This window comes from Megalops cyprinoides, chromosome 1 (assembly GCF_013368585.1).
Source record: "Megalops cyprinoides isolate fMegCyp1 chromosome 1, fMegCyp1.pri, whole genome shotgun sequence".
Classification (NCBI taxonomy): domain Eukaryota; kingdom Metazoa; phylum Chordata; class Actinopteri; order Elopiformes; family Megalopidae; genus Megalops; species Megalops cyprinoides.
The window spans coordinates 69,295,868-69,320,788 of NC_050583.1; the positions used below are offsets into that span (position 1 = coordinate 69,295,868).

Here is a 24,921-nt window from a genome sequence, read left to right on the forward strand (position 1 = left end):
GAATTTGGAAATGCGGTCTGGAGTGCACTACACTCAGTATCACTGTAATCTGTCATACAGAAATTTGGGTTCCAATCTGGATTCCAGCCTTTCAAAACATTTAATGCCTCCTTGATGTAGGCTGCTTGTTCTGACTGAATGATGAACATTACTGCAAGAATGTGGCCACAGTTTGTTTGCACACATAGAACACAGCCAGGTCATGTTTCATGGTCTTGTATGTTGCAATCAGGCACACTGTGGCATACATAGGGCTTCATCATATCTTGCTGCCATTTTCTTGGTGGACAAACAGCAAGCTTTTCTCATAGTCCACAACTGTTGATTCTTCATCAGCGGGAAGAAATGAAGGATGGGGATGATTTTCATATAAGTTCTTCTCCTCTGACGTGCTTGTGTGTCCAGTATATTTTGTCTTTGTTTCTGCCGTAGAACTCTTTTTTTGCTCTACCTTTCTTCCATTCTCCCAACTTATGGCAAAGGTTCTCCTGATCCATCTTTGTCATTGTTTTTTTTTTTTTTTTAAACTTTTGTCAGATATATGTCATTGTTTATGTCTTTTAATCTGGGGTAGTTTGATCAATCTAATTCATTGGGGGCAGCTATATTGGACATTCTAGTTTTCACATAATGCTTCAGTGTGGCTCCATGCTGTCCATCATACCATTTTTAACCAGTTCCTCAACCCACTGGATCAGCTGTTCATTGATGGTTTGTGCCATGCTTGAAAAGCCTCCTAGGAGATTCCATTACATTATTTGCATTTAGTAGACACTCTTATCCAGAGTGACTTACATCAATTACAGTTTTTTACAATGTTGTCCATTTTATACATCTGGATATTTACTGAGGCAGTTGTGAGTACCTTTCCCAAGGGTACAGCAGCAGTGGCCCCGTGGATGTTTGTGATTTTTTGCCTCAACACCATTCTTTCTTGTGTTGTGTATTTTATGTCTTCTCTTTCCTCCTAATCTTCCACAGTCATGTCCTGAAGCTGATGATGTCAAGCTCCACTCCTCTTCTTCCCCCTTTTTGAGATTTCCCTTTGGGTCCAAACTGACATTCCAAGACTTTATTGCCACTCATTATGAAAGGACTCCATCACACTTTACACATGGTCTGCTGAACTTTGTGAATTAGATGGAAGGTAAGTCAAGCTTTGCTTTTACAGCCTCTGTTGGCAGGAATTTCACAATTTTTTTTTAATTGTATTCATACATTGTGTGCCATTGTGCCCTTGTTACTGTTCTGAGTAAAATGCAACTCAAATTTGTTTTACAGGGGCCTTGTTTATTCTGAAGAACTATAGCCACTGAGCCATTCAATCTGCATTACTGGCCAGATGAAGTTCATAGAATGAATGCATTAGATAGTTTTCAGTGGAATATACCAATGTCAATTAAGACTACTCTTTTGATTGATAAGTACTAAGTATTACTAATATTATATAATACTACCATTACTAAATATAGACTAACTTTCAGCTGTCTTTTTACGTTTAAACTATAACACTGGCACTAAACTAGCTAGTTAATGGTATGATGATTAGAGTGCCACTCTGACAGGTTGAATCACATAGCTCAAATACAGCATCACATTTAATGTCTAAATAATATCGTCATTATGTGGTGCACCCAAAACAGGTGACCACATTGGTCGTCATTTTGATTTAATTTGGTTGTCATTTTGATTTAATTTCTCAAGTGAACATTCCTAGCGTCACGAATGGCAGTAAAATAACCCTAATAATTCAGGTAGCGATTAATTATGAAGCGCTATTTTGTAATGTGGACCGTAAAGAAAGACGGTAAAGCAGAGGAGCACCCAGTGGGAACCTTTGACACCAGAGCAGTTGCGCCCGGGTTGCCTTAAGGAAGGGACTTCTGCCAGCCCCTCAGATGCAATCTGGAAGTTGAGTGAAAAGCTCCGTGTCTTCAATGCTCAACTTTACCTGTATTTTAAAGATTAAATTTCATCTTTGTTGCTGTGGTACCATACTTGGGACCCGTAACAATTAGAAGAACAGAAAACTGTAGCAATCATTCCTATCGTAAATGTCAGCTGTTACCATCGAAGAAACTAGCATTTACCTGCTTCATTCAAAAAATCCTCCCGCTGTAAACGAACATGTTAAACAGTTGTTGATGGTAGCTCGCTCTAGCTAGCTAACATTAAATTACATCGAGCAAGTAACCAACAAAGTTTGCAAGTGACAAAATAGTAAAAACCCATGAAAGCCTTGTGCATCACTTCCTTTAACATGTATGCATTATTACCACAAGGAACAGCAAGATAGTTCATTTCCTCAGAATGTAAACCTAAACATTACAACAGCGATTGCGCGATAACGTTATATTCCAAGGCTTTTACAGTGTGTTCGCTAGCTACTTCACTAGCTAGCTACAGTTCGCTCAAAAACTTTCTGACTGGCTTTAGCGACACCTCCGTTACTTCACTCAGATTTGGCTGTTCACCGTATGCACGCCCAGCGGGTGTACTTAGTATCTCCCATCGGTTAAAAAGCATCATCGAGTATCTCTGCCATGCATGTCCTAATTTTACTTTGCTTACTGTTCCGCTGGGTTTAAACGTGCAACCAGGGTCCGGTGCGTTTTAACAATTATGGAATGTATCGCGTCAATATAGTGCCATATGTATTCGTATTTGTAAATCATAGCATACTCTCATGAAACACTTCAAATGTGCTACCAGTCCCCTAATTGTCATCTGTTCTCCCGTAACGCACTCTGGGACTTGTAGTATAAAATATTCCTTGGCTGTAGGTAATTGGAAACTGCAGCGGATGTCGCAGTGAAGCAATCGTGCAATAAAAGACTTCTGAAGACAGGATGTTCAAAAAATAATGTTCCAAAACTGTGGCAAAAATTTACATTAATTAATTACCTTAATGTTCTGGAATGATATAAACGTGAGCTGGATAGAAGTTTGGCTGAAACCGAGCTAATCAAGTTGGACATACTTTAAAACTACAACTTGTCTTGTTCTTGCTCAAAACGGGAGATCAAAAGATGAGTAGTGATGAGAGCCAATCGAAAGTCACACACCATGATCAAAGCATGCAAATATTCATGTTGCGTTGAAAAACAAAAAAACAAAAACGGAACCTCCTTTAGTTAAGCTTAGCGGTTGTGGGGCGGCTTTTTCTGGCTGTCAGACGAGACGCTGTGAAGTCGCTGTGCACTCACTACTGTGATCCTGTTTGATGTAATTCTTTAATCGGTTTTAATGGCAGATAAGGACTTTTACTCAGATGAATATACGTTTTCAGCAGTTCGTCCCTTGCAAAGGGTTCGTTCTCAAAGTGACACCTCAGGCTTCAGAGCGCGAATATTGAACAGACTACACGCTGCCTGCTCAGGTAAGGAAACCGATACTTTACAAAACTTAGAACTTAGAATTAATATAATCACGTCAACTGGCAATTTTGTCACGCTTTCGTGAATGTGTTAAACGCCAACATGCCTGTTGTTGCAGTACAGGGGCGAGATGTAAGGTGAAGATTACAGATGCGTTCCATATGCATATTAGAAATAAAAACAAATGATAAATTAACTCCCAACCTAACAACCTAACACAGCACACAAATCAATTGTGTATGATGTAAAGTTCTAAATTAGGTGTCGCCAAATTATAGATTGAAATCGCATTTCCGAGTGAAACATGATTTCATGGTGTTATCCGGATTTAAATACATGATCTAGGACTAGCTGATGGCTTTTTTTTTTTTTTTTGGCCAACCTGTTCTTCAGTGGAGAAGTTTTAACTGTAGTCAACATGTTGGCAAGAGACCCATTCCAGTACTGATCGTGTGGTTGACGTTACATTTGCGACCTACACAGCATGTGATTTTTATATGTTATCCATTTATACAGCTAGATATTTACTACATGCTGTATAGATTTGGTCAAAGCTGTACTACCAAGTAGTAGTACCAAACAGATGTGAATTTATACACAAGGAGTGAAATATAATCATTAAAACTTTGTTTTTAGAACATCCAACACTACTTGTGTATCATGCAAGAAAGCATGTTTATCATGAAGACTGTAAAGCATGTAAAAAACAACACAGATAGTTTTTGTCAATTTTTTATAATAATATAAGACTTATAAAACAAGAAGCCTGTGTAACTATTAATATATTTAAAATATTTGGAAATAAATATAATATAAGATTATTCAGCCCAGCTTTTGTTTTTAGCTGCTCTCTGCCTTCGTTTAGTCACTGAGTACCTTTCAGTTTGTTCCCAGTTTTGAGAGCCAGATATTTCTGAATAAAAGTATGCCCTTTTCAGCTGTGGTAGATGCACGCATTGCCTGTCATAGCCTACTTGTGATTATGTGTTTAGTTATTGTAAATTCCTACAAAAAGTGTTACAGTACTCTTGTAATATCACAAAACCAACTAATTGTCCGTGTCAAAACTTAACCCCTAAATAGTATTTTTTTTTTTTTTTTTTTTTTTTTTTTTTTTGGTTCTCATTGCATTTGATACCTGCACTTAACACAAAGTTGAAAGTGACTTTTTTTAACTGTGTTTTCACAATAGCAAACAGCTGCACTGTGAGTAAGAATAAGAGTGTAGTCAAAACCACAAGACTGATAGGGTCTTATGCAGAAACGGGGTCAGGAAATTGTAAGAGGGATGTAAGTACTAGGAATTAAAGTGCACCAACTTGCTTTATGCAAGTAAAAAACGCTTATTCTTTCCAGATTACAAAGTGATGCAAATACAAGCCTATGTTCATGATAAGATTGAAATAGAGAGGAATATTTGGCATGAAAAAGCAGTGGGGAAGTGTAGGTCTCAGAAAGGCCTTTATCTCTGACATTAGGATTTGATGAAGACTTCCTTTTACTTTGTAAGTATAAATTGAAAGTACAACTGAATTCCTCCACTTTGTGTTGATACATGCTTTAACTGTGGAGCAGAGGCTTCTGTGAAGGCTTATGAAGGTATTTTTAGCTGTTCCTCCACTACAAATGCCAAACTGTTATCTGCAGTAGAGATCTGAGTATATCCATTAGATGGAGAAAAGAAAATCTGTGTTTAACAAACACCCAACCAGCCATCCTATTCCGGGACGACTGCTTATTTAGCAGTGTAGTGTTCAGAGCTCAGCAGTCTTTGCAGCTGTTTCTTGTCACAATCTACAGACTGTTGCATACAGACTTTGAGTAGAGCTCTGATGCACCTCGCAATCTGTAAGATCAAGAGTTACAGTTTCTGAAGTGATTCAGTGCTACAACCACTTGTGGGGAAATGCATTACTATATTGTATAATAGTTTGTCAAGACCATGAATTATTCATTCATTTGTATTTTGCTTATTGTGCTTATTGTGCATTTGCTGTGTGTAATTTAAGTGTTGAGGAAGTACAGCTTCCACCAAAAACATATTCAAACTGACACACTTATCGCATACCTCATCAGCAAGTTGTCTGCATGCTATTAAGGCTCAGAGCTCTGCTTTGCCCTTGACTAATAAAAGCTATCTGCTAGGCTAAAGTATAAGTACTTGATGTGTTTTAAAATGGAATGGACAGTCAGCACTGTACATTCTTCCAGCACAATTAAATCCAAAGGCTGTAGGCCTGTCTCTCTGTCAAATGCTGAATGTTAGAATAAAATGAAAGACTTCAGCAACATCAAGGTAATGGATATATGATGAAGACTATCACTTAAATTCATAGATGTCTGCTCATTTTAAGAAAGGCTTTTGTGTTTCTTCCATTTGAGAGGCCTGCTTTTTTGGGATCCTCTTTACCACATGGGACTTCACTATTTTTTGTGATTTTGATCCTCTCTCTTCATCTTAAACCAAGCTGTGTCTTGCTGAGAAATTAGATTTAAAACAATTAGGATCACGCAGGTCTGAAAATAAAAAAGGAAATTCATAGCATGAAACCTGAGGGTAAGAAGTGACTTGAGCACATCTGATGGCTGGCAGTGTCAGGTGAGGACAAGATATTTCCTTTGTCAAATGTTCTGTGCATTCGGTGTTAATGCAAAGTGCATGGGTCGGTGAAATGCATTCAAACATCATATGAAGGAAACGACTAACCCTGGTTCTGCACAATTTGTTTTCCCTACCAATCGCAGTCACTCAGTTAATGAAGATGTAGCACATTGCAAACCTCTGATGAATGCATGGACCTTTTATACAGTCACTCAGATTTTAGTTAGGATGCAAGCTTCAAACTTTTGTTCATGATCACTCTTCAAACCAAGAGTGATCATGATGTTGTGTCCTTCAGATGTTAGAAACCATGGATGTCTTGTCACAACAACGTGGCCATGAGTACCATACTGATGAGATTCAGTCTGAAGCCATACTAGCTTTGCAGACCTGTAATCCACTTGTTTGCATGTGCTGTTAATAGTACACCCACATGGTCCAAGTCCTGGGTGTCTCTACTGGTACCAAACCATAAAGGTCACATTGTTGTTGGTTTGAAACCACTTCCTGCAGACCTGCCTGGCTGTCAAGTGTAATTTTGGTTCCAAGCCATAGCCCTCCTAGAATAGCAGTGTTGCTTCCTGCATGTCAAGGGTACAATTTGACAATTTGAGGGAAGTCTTCTCTTCTGGTGCAAGAGGAAGTCAAAGAAACCGTGTAGACATGTTCTATACAAAAAATAGTGAGCAGACCCCAGAACCCTGATCATGGGTCATTTTCATTCTTTCTCACCAGGACTGTCCAGGTAAACGGGTTTTTGTACTTTGTGGTAATTACATCTTCACTGATGGTGTCTTCATTATGGAAATGGACACATTTGCACACCTGGGGTATTTGTGATCATGCATCAAAGAAATACTGTAAATCATACAGAGAAAAAAAAAACGCACACACTGTGTTTTCTATGAATTACTCAATTTCACCCAGGAGAAGGACTAATGTTTTAGTCAAGATGACATTTGTCAGTGGTTGCGTCCTAAAGTGGCTAAAAACGTCATTTTAAGTGAAATGACCTACACTGATGTGGTGGCTCATAAGAGGACAATTTAACCATGTACGTTAAAAGGAAACCTCAGTGTAATGAGAGGTTAGTTTGCCCTCAGAGGCAACTCTTGTCGAGAATAAGAATGCCACTAGAGGGCAGACCAGCTCTTTCTTCCAGTATTACACAGTGTTCTTTGAAGGTGTTTTTGCCTCACATTTACCTCCTGATACATACCCAAACATAGACATCAAATGGACAGAGTAAGGGAGCATTTGTCAATTGAAACCTTAATCACTGGGGCTAAAGCAAGAGCATAGTAGGTGTGAACATAATCTGCATCCTAGCACTGACCCTGGGTCAGTTTCAGTTCATTTCAGATTATGGTTGGGCTTGGCATTAAGGTTGATTAGCTGATTCTAGATCATTTTCACTTTGTTTCACATCATTGTTTGTAAGTTGATCCTGAAAGGGTTCACTGGCAAAGAAGGTTACCATAGCCTAAAGGTAGTCAAACATCTGAATTATAATTGCCACACTTCCTTTTTGCCACTTAAATACACTAGATGTATACCTTATACAGGTCTGTTCTTCTGGTACTAGGTGATAAGATAGAAATATTTAAATCTCTCCCACTTCCATTTGTATTTACAGAGTAAATATATCCAATTTGTATTTGGGAACATAAAACACATAAACTATGATACACTTAGTATGTCCATTCTAGGGCTGTGACGATAACCGCATTACGGCAATACCGCGGTCTTGAGACGCCTACCGCGGGGTTGAGCTCATTACCGCATCACCGCAATTATTTATTTATTTTAGGGCTGTCAACGTTAACACGTTGACGCTTGTTCGCGATTAACCTGGAAACTTTAACGCGTTTGAACGCAACTTAATCATATTATCACGTTTGACCGCAACTTCCTTCTGTAATTCCAGCGCAGATATTTACCTGGCTGAATTACTGAAAGGCGTGGCAAACGCAGATGCGCTGAACGGCAAATTTCATTTTAACCCTTTCGCATGCAATTTATTTGTTACGGTATGTAGCGCGCCTGTTACCTTATATGGTTCATTATGTTTTCATTTGCGTTAAGTTTCTTATAGATTTCAGTTAGCATTTACTATGTTTTTACAGTTAAATCGCCGTTTCCTCAAAGCTAAAATTAGCTAGAATTTCTCCAATCTTGTGTTCTAATCGCACCAGTTTTAATCACACCGGTGTGACCGTACGCGCGAAACCGCCGTAAACCGCTAAATCGCGGTAATTTCTTTGCTTTATTACCGCGGGAAGAAAAAATCCTTACCGTCACAGCCCAAATCCATTCAGCCATTCTAAATAAATAGTTATTATAGAAGGGTTTGTGCCAAGGTCCTGTGACCCCTTTAAGAGGAAAAATCCAGATTTCACATGATAATATTACACAAGAGTGGGATGTTTAGAATTACATGGGAACTGCCCAAAATGGAGTAGGGGGACACATGCTTTGTTCTGCTTAATTGTGGGTTTTTAAATCTTGTAATGCTAGTGTTAGTTATATGCTGTCTCTCCACACACACACACACACACACACACACACACGCACACACACACACACACACACACACACACACACACTGTAAGCATGACGTTGAAGTATTCTGTCTTGTAAGTAGTGTTACATTTAAATTCTACTTGTTTCCTGGGAAGCTAACCCTAAGAACTTGAATCTTCATGGTAAATGTAATTATTATCATGGCAACTATTATTTTATAAGCATTTTAAGTCTCAAACTGTGTGTTGTATTTCCTGTTTTTGGTCTGCTTGGCCATATAATTTTAATTGTATCATAAAGATTGATGATATGCCCTTGTAATTATGACAACGTATCAAGGTTTACAGCTTGAGGATATTGTTTTTTTTGCAGCATCCAGGTTTTGTTCTTGAAATCACCCTGATATTTGGACATGGTGATTGCTCACTGGTTGAGTAACCAGTTGTAAGTTACTTTCTTGGTTATATACGTCAACACATTTATTTGTTCTGTTCTGAATTATAATGAACTTCTTCAGACCTACAGAAGCCACTGACAAACACTAATAAATCTTAATATTAGGTACATGGAAAGTATTGTCATATGTCCCTTGTACCTAAATTTCTGTTAGCTCAGTGGAAGCAATAACCAGTGATCTTTTTACAAATTCATAGATAATGTCATAATCATATGTTACATTATTCTGCTGGATTGTTTTGTAGTAGGGAAAGCATTCTGTGTGTTATGGATCTGTTGGCATCTTTATCCAGAAAGGATTGCTTTTGCTTTGTGTATTACTAAGGTGGCATCTGGAGTGAGGGATCAAATGCCACACAGTCCCATCAGGGTTATGAATCCATACTCCCTTGTCTGATTTTGTATACACTATTCAGTACTTCAGCCTGCTGTTTTTTATTTCACACAGAAGTCATCAGGGACAACACAGACCTGCTCTTGTGTAGCACTGCTCCATTTATTCAGACTTCCTGGAAATAGTTATAGGCTGTTCTGGAAAGATAGTGCTTCTCCCCTCTTGCAAAGTAGTGATGTTCAGATCCAACCTTATGAGGTGTTTATTCTGCCTAGTCTTACAGGTTTTTTAATGGAAGTTGTTATGTAGGTTAGAAATAGCGTCACAGAGTGCACCAAGGTGTGAATCGGTCGCTAACTGAAGCGTGAGTCGAAAGGTAAAAGCGTGTGCCTGCCAGTCCCTGACTCCAGCTAGGTAATAGTGGTGCCTTGCTCTGATGGAGGGTCTCCTGATGTCTTAATATAGGTATGCAGACTACAGACGTACTTGGCTGAGTGACCATCCCTATCAATCTGTTCCGTATCTCTGTAGTGATAGTTGCAAAAGTTGATCTTTCAGGGCCAGGCTGTCTTTTGGTGCCTTGATTCCAGCAGACAATTTATGTCCTCTCAATGTTTCCATATCTGTGGTGTGCGTGTTGCTTATCTGGCAGGTGGAGAGGCAGCTATTCCTGTCTTGTGACACATTAGAGACCTGTGGAAGCTGTGGAGAAATGACTCGTCCACTCTCTGCTTGTCAGTTGTGGCGGAATGTTGAGTCCTGTCATTGTCACTGTCACTGTCACTTGGAAGGCTCTTCTTATATCTATCTATATCTATATATATATGCACACTGACTGAGCACTTTATTAGGAACACTATACTAATACTGGGTAGGGCCTCCCTTTGCTCTGAAAACAGCCTCAATTCTTCATGGTATGGATTCCACAAGATGTTGGAAACATTCCTTTGAGATTCTGGTCCATGTTGACATGATTGCATCACGCAATTTCTGCAGATTTGTCAGCTGCACATTCATGCTGTGAATCTCCCGTTCTACCACATCCCAACGGTGTTCTATTGAATTCAGATTCGGTGATTGGGAAGGCCACTGAAGAACATTGAACTCATTGGCATGTTCATGAAACCAGTTTGAGATGACTTGCTTTATGACATGGTGCATAATCATAAATTGTGGGTAAATTGTGGCCATGAAGGGATGCACATGATCAGCAACAATACTCAAATAGGCTGTGGCATTCAAGCGATGATGTTGATATTGACAACGTGATGTTGGTATTAACACGATGTTGGTATTAACAGGCTAAAAGTGTGCCAAGAAAACATTCCCCACAGAAGGCAGGGTGGGTCCATGGATTCATGCTGCTGGCACCAAATTCTGACCCTATCACCTGTGTGCCTCAGCAGAAATCGAGATTCATCAGAGCAGGCTACCTTCTAGTCTTCAACTGTCCAGTGAGCCTGTGCCCACTGCAGCCTCTGCTTTCTGTTCTTGGCTGACAGAAGTGGAACCCAACGTGGTCCTCTGCTGTTGTAGCCCATCCACCTCAAGGTTCGACATGTTGTGCGTTATGAGATGCTTTTCTGCTCACCACAACTGTACACAGTCGTTATCTGAGTTACTGTAGCCTTTCTGTCAGCTCGAACCAGTCTGACCATTCTCTGTTGACCTCTCTCATCAACAAGGCGCTTCCGTCTGCACAACTGCCACTCACTGGATGTTTTTTGTTTTTGGCACCGTTCTGAGTAAATGCTAAAGACTGTTGTGCGTGAAAATCCCATGAGATCAGCAGTTACAGAAATATTCAAACCAGCCCGTCTGGCACCAGCAATCATGCCACGCTCGAAATCACTATGATCACATTTTTACTCATTCCAATGCTTGATGTGAACATTAAGCAAAGCTCCTGACCCATATCTGCATGATTTTATGCATTGCACTGCTGCCACATGATTGGCTGATTAGATAATTGCATGAATAAGTAGGTATACAGGTGTTCCTAATAAAGTGCTCAATGAGTGTATATACATTTTACACTTGATTGTTGGACTTAACTGCCAGCTAGCTAGCTAATGTTAGTTTCAACTAATTTGAACAGATGAAGCTGGGTGCTAGTTCTTTCATTAAGTTAGCTAGTGATTGGTAGATAGATAGTGGTATTATCTAGCTAGCAGGTTAATATCAGTTGCAACTAGCTAGTCACTTAGCTGGCACACTTAGACGCAAAGATGTTCATACAAATGTTCAAATAAACTTGCAAACATGAAACTATATCCAGGAAATGATTAATTTATTGTATGACTGTGAATAGTGAGTGAGTGAACGAGTGAGTGGTTTCGGATGCAGCCTACGTCTTCGCAACGCTTCTGTTAAGTAACGTTGCTGGTTTTTAAAATAGCGCTTGTGTCTTTTCACTTTTCATCTTTGCAACTCTGTATCGAGATTTAGGGAATTATTACTTTAAAAAGTAACAGCGGTAGTAAAACTGTATTTCACACTATTATGGTTAAAATTTGCAATTAATCCACGGTTCACATGCGTGCCGAACCATGGAGGGGGGATCCGTACGGAACGAGGATCAACTACTGTACGTTCCGTTACACCACTCAAGAGGGTTGTGTGTCACCGTGCCCAAAACGACTCCAAATGAGCCACAAAGTAAGTACAATTAAGAACTCCATTGTTCTGTGCGAGAGCGCTTTTCTTCAACACAAAAGGTCGCATCGTGATAACGTAAGCGTGCTTGGGCCCGGAACGTTAAGCGTAATGTGAGCGCAGGCCAGCGGGGGAGTGGGGAGGGGGGAAAATCGTGCTTGGGCACGGTACAAGGCAACCGGGCCTAGTGTGAGTATGCCCTTATACTGGGTAGGACCCCCCCCCCCTTTGCCCACAGAACGGCCTAAATTCTTTGTGGCCTGGATTCAACAAGGTGCTGGAAACGTTCCTTAGAGATTCTGCTCCATGCTGACATGATAGCATCATGCAGTTGCTGCAGTTGTCAGTCGCACATTCATGCTGCGAATGTCCTGTTCCACCACAGCCCAAAGGTGCTGTATTGGATTGAGATCCGGTGACTGTGGAGGCCATTGGAGTACACTGAACTCATTGTCATGTTCCTGGAACCAGTTTGAGACGATATGTGCTTTGTGGCATGGCACGTTATCCTGATGGAAGTAGCTATTAGAAGATGGGTAGACCGTGGTCATGAAGGGATGCACATGGTCAGCAACAATACTGAGGTAGGCTGTGGCATTTAAATGATGCTCAGTTGGTATTAAGGTGCCTAATGTGTGCCTAGAAGATGTTCCCCACACCGTTACACCATCACCTCCAGCCTGAACCGTCGACACAAGGCAGGATGGATCCATGGATTCATGTTGTTTACGCCAAATTCTGACCCTACCATCTGCATGTTGCAGCAGAAATTGAGATTTGTCAGACCAGACAATGTTTTTCTAATTGTCTGCCTTCCAGTTTTGGTGAGCCTGTGCCCACTGTAGCCTCAGTTTCCTGTTCTTAGCTGACAGAAGTGGAACCCAACGTGGTCCTCTGCTGTTGTAGCCCATTCACCTCAAGGTTTGATGTGTTGTATGTTCAGAAATGCTTTTCTGCATAGCACTGTTGTAACGTGTGGTTAATTGCGTTACTGTCACCTTCCTGTCAGCTTGGACCAGTCTGGCCATTCTCCCCTGACCTCTGTCACAGAACTCCCACTCGCTGGATGTTTTTTTGTTTTTCGCACCATTCTCTATGCACCATAGAGACTGTTGTGCATGAAAATCCCATGAGATCAGCAGTTTCTGAGATACTCAAACCACCCTGTCTGGCACAAACAGTCATCCCACGGTCAAACTGAGTTAAATCCGATTTCCTACCCATTCTAATGTTTGGTCTGAACAGCAACTGAACCTCTTGACTATGTCTTCGTGATTTTATGCATTGAGTTACTGCCAGATGATTGGCTGATTAGATATTTGCATCAACAAGCAGATGTACAGGTGTACCTAATAAAGTGGTCACTGAGTGGATATCTTATTTTCCTGTTAGACCTGTTTATTTGGATGTACCTATTAATGACCAGGGATGTTTCCTTTTGATGAATAGGCAACAAGGGGGCAATTTGCTAAAAATCCCCAATGCATTCTGGGGTTTATGTAAGGTGCAAAATCATGCAAAGATTTCAAATCAGTATGTGAGAACATGAAGAGCTGTTCAGTGTCGATACCAACTCAAGTAAAGGCAAGAAACAACATATCGCATTTACAGTGAAGTTACCCTTAAAAACTAACATATGGTTCCAAAGTTACAATGAGATTAACAGTGCTTTGTCTTGCCTTGCATTAAAACCACTGAGTTAATTCATGTCACACAGTGTTACGTGAACAGCATATTACTGAAGAAACCTGGGATTCTTCTCTATAATTGATCCCACAATAAGTGAAATTAACAATGGCTGGCCATACTAAGCATTCCCCTTGTAAAAGCTATACCTCTGCTTGACATGCATGTCTTAAAACGAGACCAAACAGTATCGCTGGCTTTAATTGTCTTATGGGATTTTCTTGTTCAGAAGGGAACATTTGAAATCATTTCAAGGACTGTGTGGTCTGTGAATGTAGAATTGTAACAGTAATGGGAATGAATGGGTTTTAGTGCTTCAGAGAGCCCCCCCTGCCTTTTCAGGCATTTATCTTGAGGGGAAGTTGCGACATCACAGCCCCATTACTTACCACCTCCCCGTCTGCAGCAAGCTGTAACAGAGCACTTGGACTCTGGCATTTTTCCTCTGAAAGAGCTGACAGTGTGGGAATAGAGTGCTGCTGATCACCTCCAAAGAGCACATTCTTTAAATTTGCATCTTCCACCTCATTTATTAGCAGGACATCTGTCTAACATTAGCTGGTGTAATTATCAAACAGTAACCCAAAGCAGTTAAAATGTTACCCCGTCAGTTCTCAGTCACATCAGTGAGTTTTCAGAGTTCTCAGGGTGATCACTGAAAAGTAAAGGAGGAAAACTATATTCCTACAAAACATAAAGCAGAACAAATGGTCTTTCATGGCAAGACCTGCTTGAAAAGGTGGACAAAGCAATCACCATAGAAACCCCTAATGCCCCCTTATCTCTTAGAGATATTATGATATGTTGTAAATCATGGTGAAATGCACATGTGCACCAGCTTGTTCTTGACACTGTCATGATTAAAAATCTGTGATAAGCAGGCTGGTTGCTTTGTCTCCAAGGGTTTTCCACTTTATTTACCAGAGCTGCTATTTCAATGACCTGCGACCTGCCAATACAGGTGATTGCATCTGGTAATTCCATGTTCGGTCAACAGTGTGGGGTAGTTAAAATGTACAAGTTGGAATTAGAAGGTAGCAGGTTTGAGCCCTGGAAAAGATACTGTATGGTATTATTGGATGAGGAGGTTGTCACAGACATTGTGGCAGTAAATATCCAGATGTACAGTATAAATGGAAGAAATGAAAGCTACGTTGTATGAGATCTGCCAGTGAAGCAGATAAAAAGCTGTGATAATGCAACAATATATCTGACACATTGGGCACTTCAGTGGTGAGTGTTGGTGAGTGTTGTGGTGCACAATAGGTGGATGGCGCACATTGGTGGATGATGTAAGGTGCTCCCCTACACTTTGAATCATTTTGAGGTTTTGAAAGGCACTATATCAGACATAAGAAATATATTAGTATTATTACTATTCTTCTTGTTCTTATTATTGTTGTTATTGTTATTGTCATTGTTGTTGTTTTAAGAACATAAGCTGCTAGCCTGGATAATACTCTGCAATGGTACATACACCTCCTCAGAAACAGTTCTTTATCAGTTCAATGTATGGTCACTGGGGAGGACACAGGTGGCTGTGGGTGGCATAGGCAAATCTGCATGGTGCAAGATATATGTATATATATATATATATATATATATATATATATATCTGTAAGGATATTATATATATATATATATATATATATATATATAATATATATTTTTTTTTTTTTCAAAGTTAGGCAGGTAGACATAGGCAAAAAATTTCCCACATAAGACAAACCAATTACCAGTTCCAGAGAAATATGATTCAATATTCCATATTTAATCTAAATGTGCTTTGTTAATCAGATTCTTTAACAAAAACATTTCATTCACATACAATTAACAAAATTAACAAAAAAGTGTGAGAATGTAAAAGCATTTAGAATTTGCCACAGTTCTTGTTTTCCATTTAGGTTGAATCCATGCTTTAGTTGCTGAGTGCTCACTGTGATGCCACTGTCCAGGAAATACAAAGAAACTGTAAATTAGGCCAGCTGCCTTGATGAAATATTAGTGCATGTCTAAAGACGGGCACAGCATTCTCTCTCTTCCTCCCTCCCATGCTGGGATGCAGCTAAAAACCCCAGTGGACTGGGAGGTTCCTCTCTGATAGGCTTGACCTGGTGCTGTAGGCTTTCTGGTGGAGCTAATGGCCGTTTGCCATCAGCTGTGCTCCTTGGCTCTGATTGCTGCAGTATGGCGGGCAGGAACGCTGCAAGCTGTCAATCAAAGGCTCATGTGTTGGGAGGAGTTATGGGCTACACTAACCACAGGGGCGGGTCTGTACCTCTCTGTGTGTGGAGACAGGGAAGCAGAAAGGACACGTTCTCAGGGACGATCACTGTCTCTCCAGCTTGTCATGGAAAATGCTGGTAAGTGCTCTCTACCAGCTCTATGTGTTTCATCCTCCCCACCAAGTTCTGTGTCTGATAACTTGGAGCTTGTTGTGTTGACTTGTTAGGTACACATCATAGTAGCTGGAGCGGTGTTTGAGTTGTGCTGGTTTTCATTTCAGTTTAGTGCTTTCCTTGGCAGGGAGGCAGAGGAATCATTTGCATCACCAGCGTTGTGCTTTGGGTTCAATTGTGTTATTTAGGTATTCAGAGCTCTGTTTCGGTGCTGTTCAGAGATATACTATACTGGCTATCCCTGTATATCCACTGTCCTGCTGCCGTCTTATAGTCTATGGGTCCTATCCTTTGAAAAAATATTAAATAAAAAATAAATCCATATTAAACCTTAAATCTATGTCACTCAAATGTTTACAGTGGCATTTTCAGGTCCTTTGTGAACTGATTTTGTTTTTACTTTGAATATTAAATGGAATTTTGCCAAAGGTTTAAATAGAAGCCAGAGAAAGACTGTAATATAACATTACCATAAAGCTAAATCTGGGAAATGGCAGTGTCATATGATATGTTTGATTTTCCTTGCTGCGTTACTCACACCCCATAACGCTGCCAGGCTTCCTGTCATGTAATCACCTCAGAGCAACTCAAAGGAAGTGTTTCTGGTCACCCCAAACATCTGGAGGTGACACAACAGTGTCTGAAAAGGGAGGTGGGGGGTGATATGCAGTCACCAAGCACAGAAAGGGCCAGCAGCCTGTTTTGCACTTTGTGAACTTTCTCCCACACCCAAGATTTAAAATGTGAAGCTGAAGAGCTACATATTGCAGCTTTGTGTAAGAACCCTGTTGTGTCTTCATGAACACAAACAAAGTTATTTCCATCTCAAAATCTATTAATCTCCACAGTGCCTTATTATGCAGCAGGCTGTCACATGTTTGTCTTCAGCTGAACTGATTTGTTTATGATAAAGTTAAGTATATGTGTTTGTGTACACATTTTAAAATTGACACTATAAATTCACTTTTAATGCTGAAATCTTTATTCATGCTCCTATTCCCATTTTAAGGATGATATATGCATTGGATAATATTAAATTTAGATGTGTTTATCTGATTCGTGAATTATATTCCAATTGTTCTGTCCATTAGTATGAACCCAGATGAAAACAAATAACATATTTGATTAGAGTATGTTTATTTCATCTTGCATCTTTATTTTGAAATGAATTTTTTGCCAATTAGGGCTGACAGTGTCTCTAATGTTGCTCTCTGAAGCAGCATTTTCTAATCAATACAATCAGATGAATAGTAAAAGTAAAGGAAGCTGCTATATGCCCTACCACTCTGCATTGCCAAAGTAACTGCACAGTAATCATCAAATCCATGGGGGGAAGAAGAGCTAATGAACTGGTTCAATATGACTACAAGAATTGGATTCCAATTTTGGCAGATTAGATTTCTCTTATGCTTCAGATTTTGAATAATTGATTACACATCATGCTGAGTTGCCCGTCCATGGGGTCCATTATCCAGGCCATGACAATGCTGCCCTTGTTAGCAATTCACATTGTTCTCTGTCTCTCAGTAAACAGACTCATGGATGTCAAACTTGAACTCATAGGAGTTGCGCTCATTTCAAGCAGAAGATGCAGCTCCAGGCCAGATTTTTTTTTAGATGCCCTTCATGATTCTGTAATGGACAGAGGAGTCACCCCACAAAAGCAATTCCCTAAAGTAGTTCAACACCTGTTCTTGAAAGACCCAATTATTTTACCTGCACGTTTGCTAAGGGTTTGATACGTCAGGTTGTTCGTTCTAGAAGTAAAAAATGGAAAATGCAGAAATGGAAAAGCTCCTAACTATTTAAGTGTAGTTTCTTAAAGTTAAGGTGTAAATATGTTGACCTGCAGCTGATTTTGTCAACTACAATATGTGGGAAGTTAGCTATTTTCTCCTTACTTTAACAAAAAGCAAAACAATAAATCCCTTTAAAGGACTGATTAAAATACACATTAAAACTGCTTTCAGTTCATAGTTCATAGCAAACTGCAACTTTTCTAAGAAATACTAGGTCAAAACTACAGATGTGGTCTTGGTAATTGACATGTCCTCTTCTTCAGATTTTCTACAGAATTGGGCGTTTATTGCCATTGTAGAGATTGGTCTGTGTGGCTAAGTAGACACCTGTGTTCTATTGAATGTATTAACAACAATGTGAATGATTCTATTGAATGTGTTAACAGCTTTGGTCCTTGAACTCCCATGTCGAACAGCACAGTCATACTGGATGCCTTTCTCAAAGAGAAAGAGAAGGGGAGAATTGAATCTGTTTAAAGGGGTTGCTGAAGGATCTGGTGTAGCTTCCAAAAGTGTTATTTGCCAATATATTGTAAAATATGCAATATGAAATGTAGATAACAGATGAGTGTCTTTTAGCAGTGGATCTCAGGACCAATATGTCAATACTTGTTGAATCACAGTCTCTATCTTTAGTTTCTACAGGATGGTCTGATCAGAACAGAGCCCATGGTCTCCTGCTGGTATTTTTCTCATACATCTTTGTGATCATAAAGCCTTGTTTCTGATCACAGTGAAACTTGCATGCATTTGCCCTTTTTGTATGCTCAGTTTTTCTTGTAATTTGCTATTATTACATGGACTGTCTTTACAGCAAGGAACCAGACCAATCGAGTATTGAGAAAATGCCGCAATTTGTCACTTACTGCCAGGATCTGAGACATTGATCATCAGAGATTGTGTTGTACTATAATGTCCTGTTAGGGAAGAAGTGGGCCAACATTTTACTCAAATACAATTTGCACCCTCCAGGCATACTGGATCATGTAATGCATTTACACAGCGTATGATTAGAGGCAGAGTGTCCAAGCACATCCAGGGGGAAGACTGTGTGAAACCTTACCCCCGTGTGTGTGTGTGTGTGTGTGTGTGTGTGTGTGTGTGTGTGTGCGTGCCCTTTGCTCCCTGAAATCTGACACCGCATTTCAGTGACATTACCATGCCTCTGATTCAGGCCCAGCTCTCCCCAGCTGCACTGTTTTCATGCAGTTTACGAACCTTGCCATCATTATTGATCCTATCCACCTCTGTCCCATCTAAGAATGCATTATCTGGATGCGGGAAAGTACAAGTATGTATTCCCCATTAATCCATTAAGTTACATTAGTTGAATGTGATAGACATGTACCTATTACCTCTAGAACACTTTGGCATAGATTTGTTTTTAACTTGGACAAATGTGCTGATGCAGAGTATTGGTCTTTGTCTGGGACACCAGAGTCACTTTTATGACAAAATGAAACCCAGGGAAACTGTTGACTGGGCAAAAAATTGTCAGTCCCCAATTAGAGATAATGTATGCATTTAATGACAGTTGTTAAATGGTAAACTCCAAATCATTTTTTCCCCCCAGTAAACAGCCAGAGGTGCACTGTATCTTTCCCTTTGATGTTCACCTTTTAGTGGAACCCAGATGGAGACCAAGGGCCATAAATTAGGGGTTAATTAACTGAACGGTCAACCATGAGAAATAATTGAATCGATTACTCAGGTCAAGGCTTGATTTCTTGTTGCTTAAATTTTACATTATAAAGTTGAGAGAGTGAGTAAGTTTTGTTGTGATTTACATATTCATGCAGAAGTGCGCAATTACCCTGCATAAATAACTCAATTTATGAGACATGCTTCTTCTCCTGCACTGTGGGAGTGAGTGCAGCTCTGTGCAGTGAGTCATTATTCTTACAGAAATAACTGGAGTTTCCAGGCTGCTTGGGAAAAAATAGTACATCCAAATTTATGACTATAGAATACTGAAATATCTAGCCTGAATGTATGAAAATACACTTTCCATCTCACAAATGAATTCACAGTACTAGTGACATCTGCAGTAGATTGCTTATTAATTATTATCTATTGCCATCAGCTTCAACAATCATACCAAATTTATGGTCTGTTTTACAATAATAGCTCACTGAAGTTGAAGATTACATGAACAACCAGAGCTGCTCCGTGAAATAGACCTGTTTCAAGAATTTATTATATCGTCTTGTAAGAGCCAGTTATGTTTGTATAAATAAAATGTCCAGCTGAATAATTTTGCTTGATTACATTTTCAGATACCTGTTCTTACATATACATTTTCCAGATATCCTTAATGCCTGCTAAAATGTCATCATCTTTGATGTCTTTTTCAGAAGAGCCGAAATATTTAATATGGCATCAAAGCAGTGTGAGTGAGCTCCACATGTGACAGTGGGGCCTGTTGGGGACACAAAACTAGTCAGATTGTCAAAGCCCCTTGAAATGAATGTACTGGATGAGTTATAACCCTTATGTAATTAAACATTATAAACATTGCCATATGTGAAGGGTGGGGGAGTAATTGAAGAAAAAAAGGGAAGCCATGTCAATAGCTCCTTACAAAACAACATTAGACTTGCACAAGTTATGTGTAGTATAGTGGCTATGGAGCTGAAATTGTAACCAAAAGGTTGGAAGGTGTACATCTCAAAACACGTGGTACATATCCCAAAACAGGGAAGTTATTGTCTTTTCATACATTCAATTTCATAAGTATTTCAGACAAATTTTATAATGCACACAATTTGACATCATTTTCATTCACATTAATTAAAGTAGAATGATATTTGTAGATACCAGTATATTTTGAAAGTGATATGTATTTTTTGTTATATTACCTTTATCATAAGGCATATTGAAGAAAGTAAATCATTGATAGTTTTTAAATTAATGAGGCCCTAAATATGATGTCAAACAACATTGTACCAGTTTTGCAATGCGCTGTAGTGCATTTAAAATCTATTTGTAATGCATGATAATGTAATATGTCTTCATAATAAGGCCCAACAGATGCATTGCCAAATTAGAAACAGAACAGAAATACAAGTTTGCTATAGTAGAAGATAAATTAAAAACACATATGAGCCACCTTATACTATTTATTACTTAGGTCTATGTCTCCATTAGATTACCTCAGAGCTGGGGTTAATGTATAAATCATTTAAAGGAGGAAGGACCTAAAAGCATATAGAGTTAATTGTGAACCACTTAAACAATAATTGCTGTGTTTGTGAGCTGAGTGGCCTGTTAATATTTTATGGGCCCTCTTGGTTGCTAGTGAGCTATATATATATATATATATATATATATATATATATATATATATATATGTATATGTGTGTGTGTGTGTGCAGCCTATGGATGCATCATTAGGCCTCCTATTAGGTCCTGATGTTTCTCAGACTACTCCAGATTTGATTTATCGACACACTGGAAAAGCTGCTGGCCCTATACTACCTCCCACACATGTAGAAGTCATAAAATTACAATGTAGAGGTAGGCCTATGACATCCTCCAGCCTGTGTTGATTGGAGGGATCAGAACAGTAATCTCAGCTCCTGTGAGATTCTGCCCTCTCAGTGGATGCACTAAAATAGTCAAGAACTGAGACAATGCTTAAACCAGAAAGCCATGCATTTCAGGAGGTCGTTACTGGGTGAGAGGGTTTCTCTTAAAGTAATAAAAATGCCCTACATCAGCGTTTCCCAAACCTCTCCTGGAGGACCACCTGTCCTGCATGTTTTAGATCTCTCACTGCTCCAACAGAGCCGATTCAAATGATCAATTCGTTATGACCTCCTCAAGCTGCTTAATAACAAACTGATCGTTTAAATCAGCTGTGTTGGAGCAGGGAGAGATCTAAAACATGCAGGACAAGTGGTTCTCCAGGAGAGGTTTAGGAAACACTGCCCTACATCATATTATTATCCAGCTGTTAATTATGCTAGGAAATAAGAAATAGATTGCTGCATATCAATAGTTCATTTTTACACATCAGTTAGTAATAACACCATAAATCTTGAAGGTTTTTTTTAGTACTTTCTAGACTGGAGTTGATCAGTTTATTGCCTGTATTCCTTATTGATATTTTAATGTGAAAGCAATGGATTTATTCAAGGAAGTAATTTTTAAAGTATTATTTACAAGGGAAAGTGGGTGTGTAAATTTTGAAATCTTTATACCTGACTTTTAATGCCTTAATGTCTTGTGTGTTGACAGTGTGAAGTTGAACCAGCTCGTATGAAATGTGACTAAAGTGGTCTCATCAGGATCCAGATCTGTGTGATTTATGTCAGAGGGTGTGGAATAGCAGTGATACTAGTTCCAGTTGGAGCTTCGCTCACTGTGGTGTGACTGACAGTGTGAAAAATACTGGAGTTGTACTTGGTGTGAGAGTGTATTGAAGGATTGCTTTTGCTACACCCCAGCACTCCTGCATGAGTACGGTGATTGTTGCATTGTCACAAACATAACATCCAATTGGCAACTCCAAAATAGGAAGGATATAGAGGGAAAAGTTTGAAAGCTTTATGTGCAGCTAATTTTAATAATGAGAAGTACATAATAACATCAAAGAATAAATCTGGGAAATACATGCATGGCACATTATCTGAGAAACATCAAACGCAGTCTGAAAGTGGCAATATAATGCAATGTTACTAATTCAAATGCTGTTTTCACTGAACAACTTGCTGTCCTGTAGCCACACACGACACACTGATGTGAGGACATAGAGCAGAGGAATGGTAAAAGGGAAGAATTTAATTTGTATAACTGACCTGATCTGTAAAACCCAGCCCTGATCCTAGAGTGCAACCTCTTGGAATGACCTCAAGCAAGATTTGTAGGAAAACCGGTAGATGGCAGTCTTTCACATTGACCAGCAAGTTGCAGTCATTGCAACACTTGGGCTGTTATGACATGCCACTTTTCTCAAAAGGCATGTGATTTTTTTTCTTTATTTAACAACCAATTTGTTTTATTGACAGATTAAGCTGTAGAGTCATCAGCATTCACATTTATTTTCAGAGAAGGGGAACTTTGTAAATGGTTGTCATGAAGATTACTGTGCCTACTAAGTAGGTTCCTTGAGAGATGTGTGAGTGTGTGTGTGTCTGTGTGTGTCTGTGTGTGTGTGTGTGTGTGTGTGTGTGTGTGTATGTGGTGTTGTCACCTGAGTGCATGTTTATGTGTTTGTGGATTAATGTAGTTGTATGTGTGTTTTAATTTTTATAATATGTGTATTTGTAAACTAAGTTTGAGGGTACTCAGAGAAGGCTGTTTTGCTTATTTTGGTGCAAAGACTTTCATTGCAGTTTAGTTCTGAAATGCTGAGCTTGAACTGATATATTGACTATTTTTAGAAATTGCTTTTTCACAGTCAGGTTATGGAGATGGTCCATGGAATGCTTAGAATGATTGCCAAAGAGCCTACATTACAAGAACACTAACTGCACATGAGTCAGCTGTTTTCCAAAGACACATCTGTAATAACCTAATAAAAAAAAGCTTTTTTAAGGGTAAGGGGTTGGGATGTTATGGCTTTTTTTCCCTGTGATGTAGCTAAAGTTTGGAAAACAAAGAGATTTTTAAAAATCCACAACAAAGTAGCAGTTTACCATGTCACAGCAGTCAGCATGAGAGAGAGGGAGAGAGGGAGAGGGAGAGAGAGAGAGAGGGAGAGAGAGAGAGAGAGGGAGAGAGAGAGAGAGAGGGAGAGAGAGAGAGGGAGAGAGAGAGAGAGAGGGAGAGAGGGAGAGAGAGAGAGAGAGAGAGAGAGAGAGAGAGAGAGAGAGAGAGAGAGAGAGAGAGAGAGAGAGAGAGAGGGAGAGAGAGAGGGAGAGGGAGAGGGAGAGGGAGAGGGAGAGGGAGAGGGAGAGGGAGAGGGAGAGGGAGAGGGAGAGGGAAGTCGCCTGTGTCTTACCTAGTGCTAATGCAGAACATGGTGTCACAGAGAGACCACAGAGCATCGGGGTAACACAGCATGACAGGTCAGAATGAATGAAACCCTCACAGATTATCAAGCACTCTTTAGGGCTTGCAGCTGCCTTGTAGACCCTAGTTGGCAGCTTGGCCACATTATGGTTATTTTGCGTTAGATGCATTGCTTCAGCAGGCAGGGGGATGGTCTGCACTGAGATCCCACTGCAGAACAATGTGTTGAGTCACTACAGCTGGCTTGGTTTCAGTGTTCTCAGGAGAAGGAGTGGGCTGGACCCTTCCTGAAATGGTTCCACCCAGAGTGACAGTGAGGCACTGAGAAAGAGAGGATGCAAATGTGCACTGCACGTCATGGCATCACTGGCTGTTCTTCAGGAACTTGCAACTCTTTTGGGAGCCCAGATTTATTCATAATTATGCAACAAAAGCAGGAACCCCTATTGGCCAGATAGACTGTCTTTGTGTTAAATGGTGATATGGTATCTACTGCTGAACAACTAATGAACGGCAGTAATACCTGAAACACACACAAACACACACACCAGATATATTTAGATGCCACAGACAAGTGGGATGCATTAAAATAATGTTTAATGCAATTATTTTTTTATTTTAATGTTTTATTTGTTTGCAGTTAATCTTCTTCATATAATTACCAACCCCGAGGGGTCCCTAAAGCCCTGGCTTAAAATTGTGCCAGTATGCTTGGATGTGGTGCCCCAACATGTGAGGCATGAATCTGTGAGTCTGTTGCAGAGCTTGTCCTTGGACTATAAACCTCATGAGATCTCTTCCTTTATGGTGTATTTGTGAGAGATGTAGAAAGTGATACAGAAGTAGATGTTCATGGTTCAGTATGATCAAGGTCCCCTGCAGTGTCCATGGGTGTGGAAGTGTGTGTGTGTGTGTGTGTGCGCGTGTGTGTGCGTGTGTGTGTGCGTGTGTGTATACACAGATAGACAGATATACACAATTTAAAAATACATGCATTTGAATGTTACTACTATGTACCAACCATATACCCAGTTTGTATTTGAAAATGTATCACTCATTGTCACTGTCATATTTGTAGCTTTATGCATGTGTTATTGTGACTTTTAGGGTTTAGAACACACGAAAATGTAATAGT

General features: G+C 39.7%; 1 protein-coding gene across 4 annotated transcripts in view; it reads left to right on the top strand.

The window, feature by feature from the left end:
* Positions 1-3,246: 3,246 nt before the first annotated feature.
* Positions 3,247-24,921, top strand: part of LOC118791879 (phosphatase and actin regulator 2-like) — a 68,243-nt gene continuing 46,568 nt past the window's right edge. For 3 of the 4 annotated variants that reach the window (XM_036549369.1, XM_036549395.1, XM_036549404.1), the window contains exon 1: positions 3,247-3,379. In XM_036549369.1, the coding sequence (XP_036405262.1) occupies positions 3,247-3,379 (133 nt within the window). Of the gene's footprint in view, positions 3,380-15,936; positions 15,997-24,921 lie in introns of those variants that run through there. The other variant, XM_036549386.1, reaches the window with a different exon arrangement.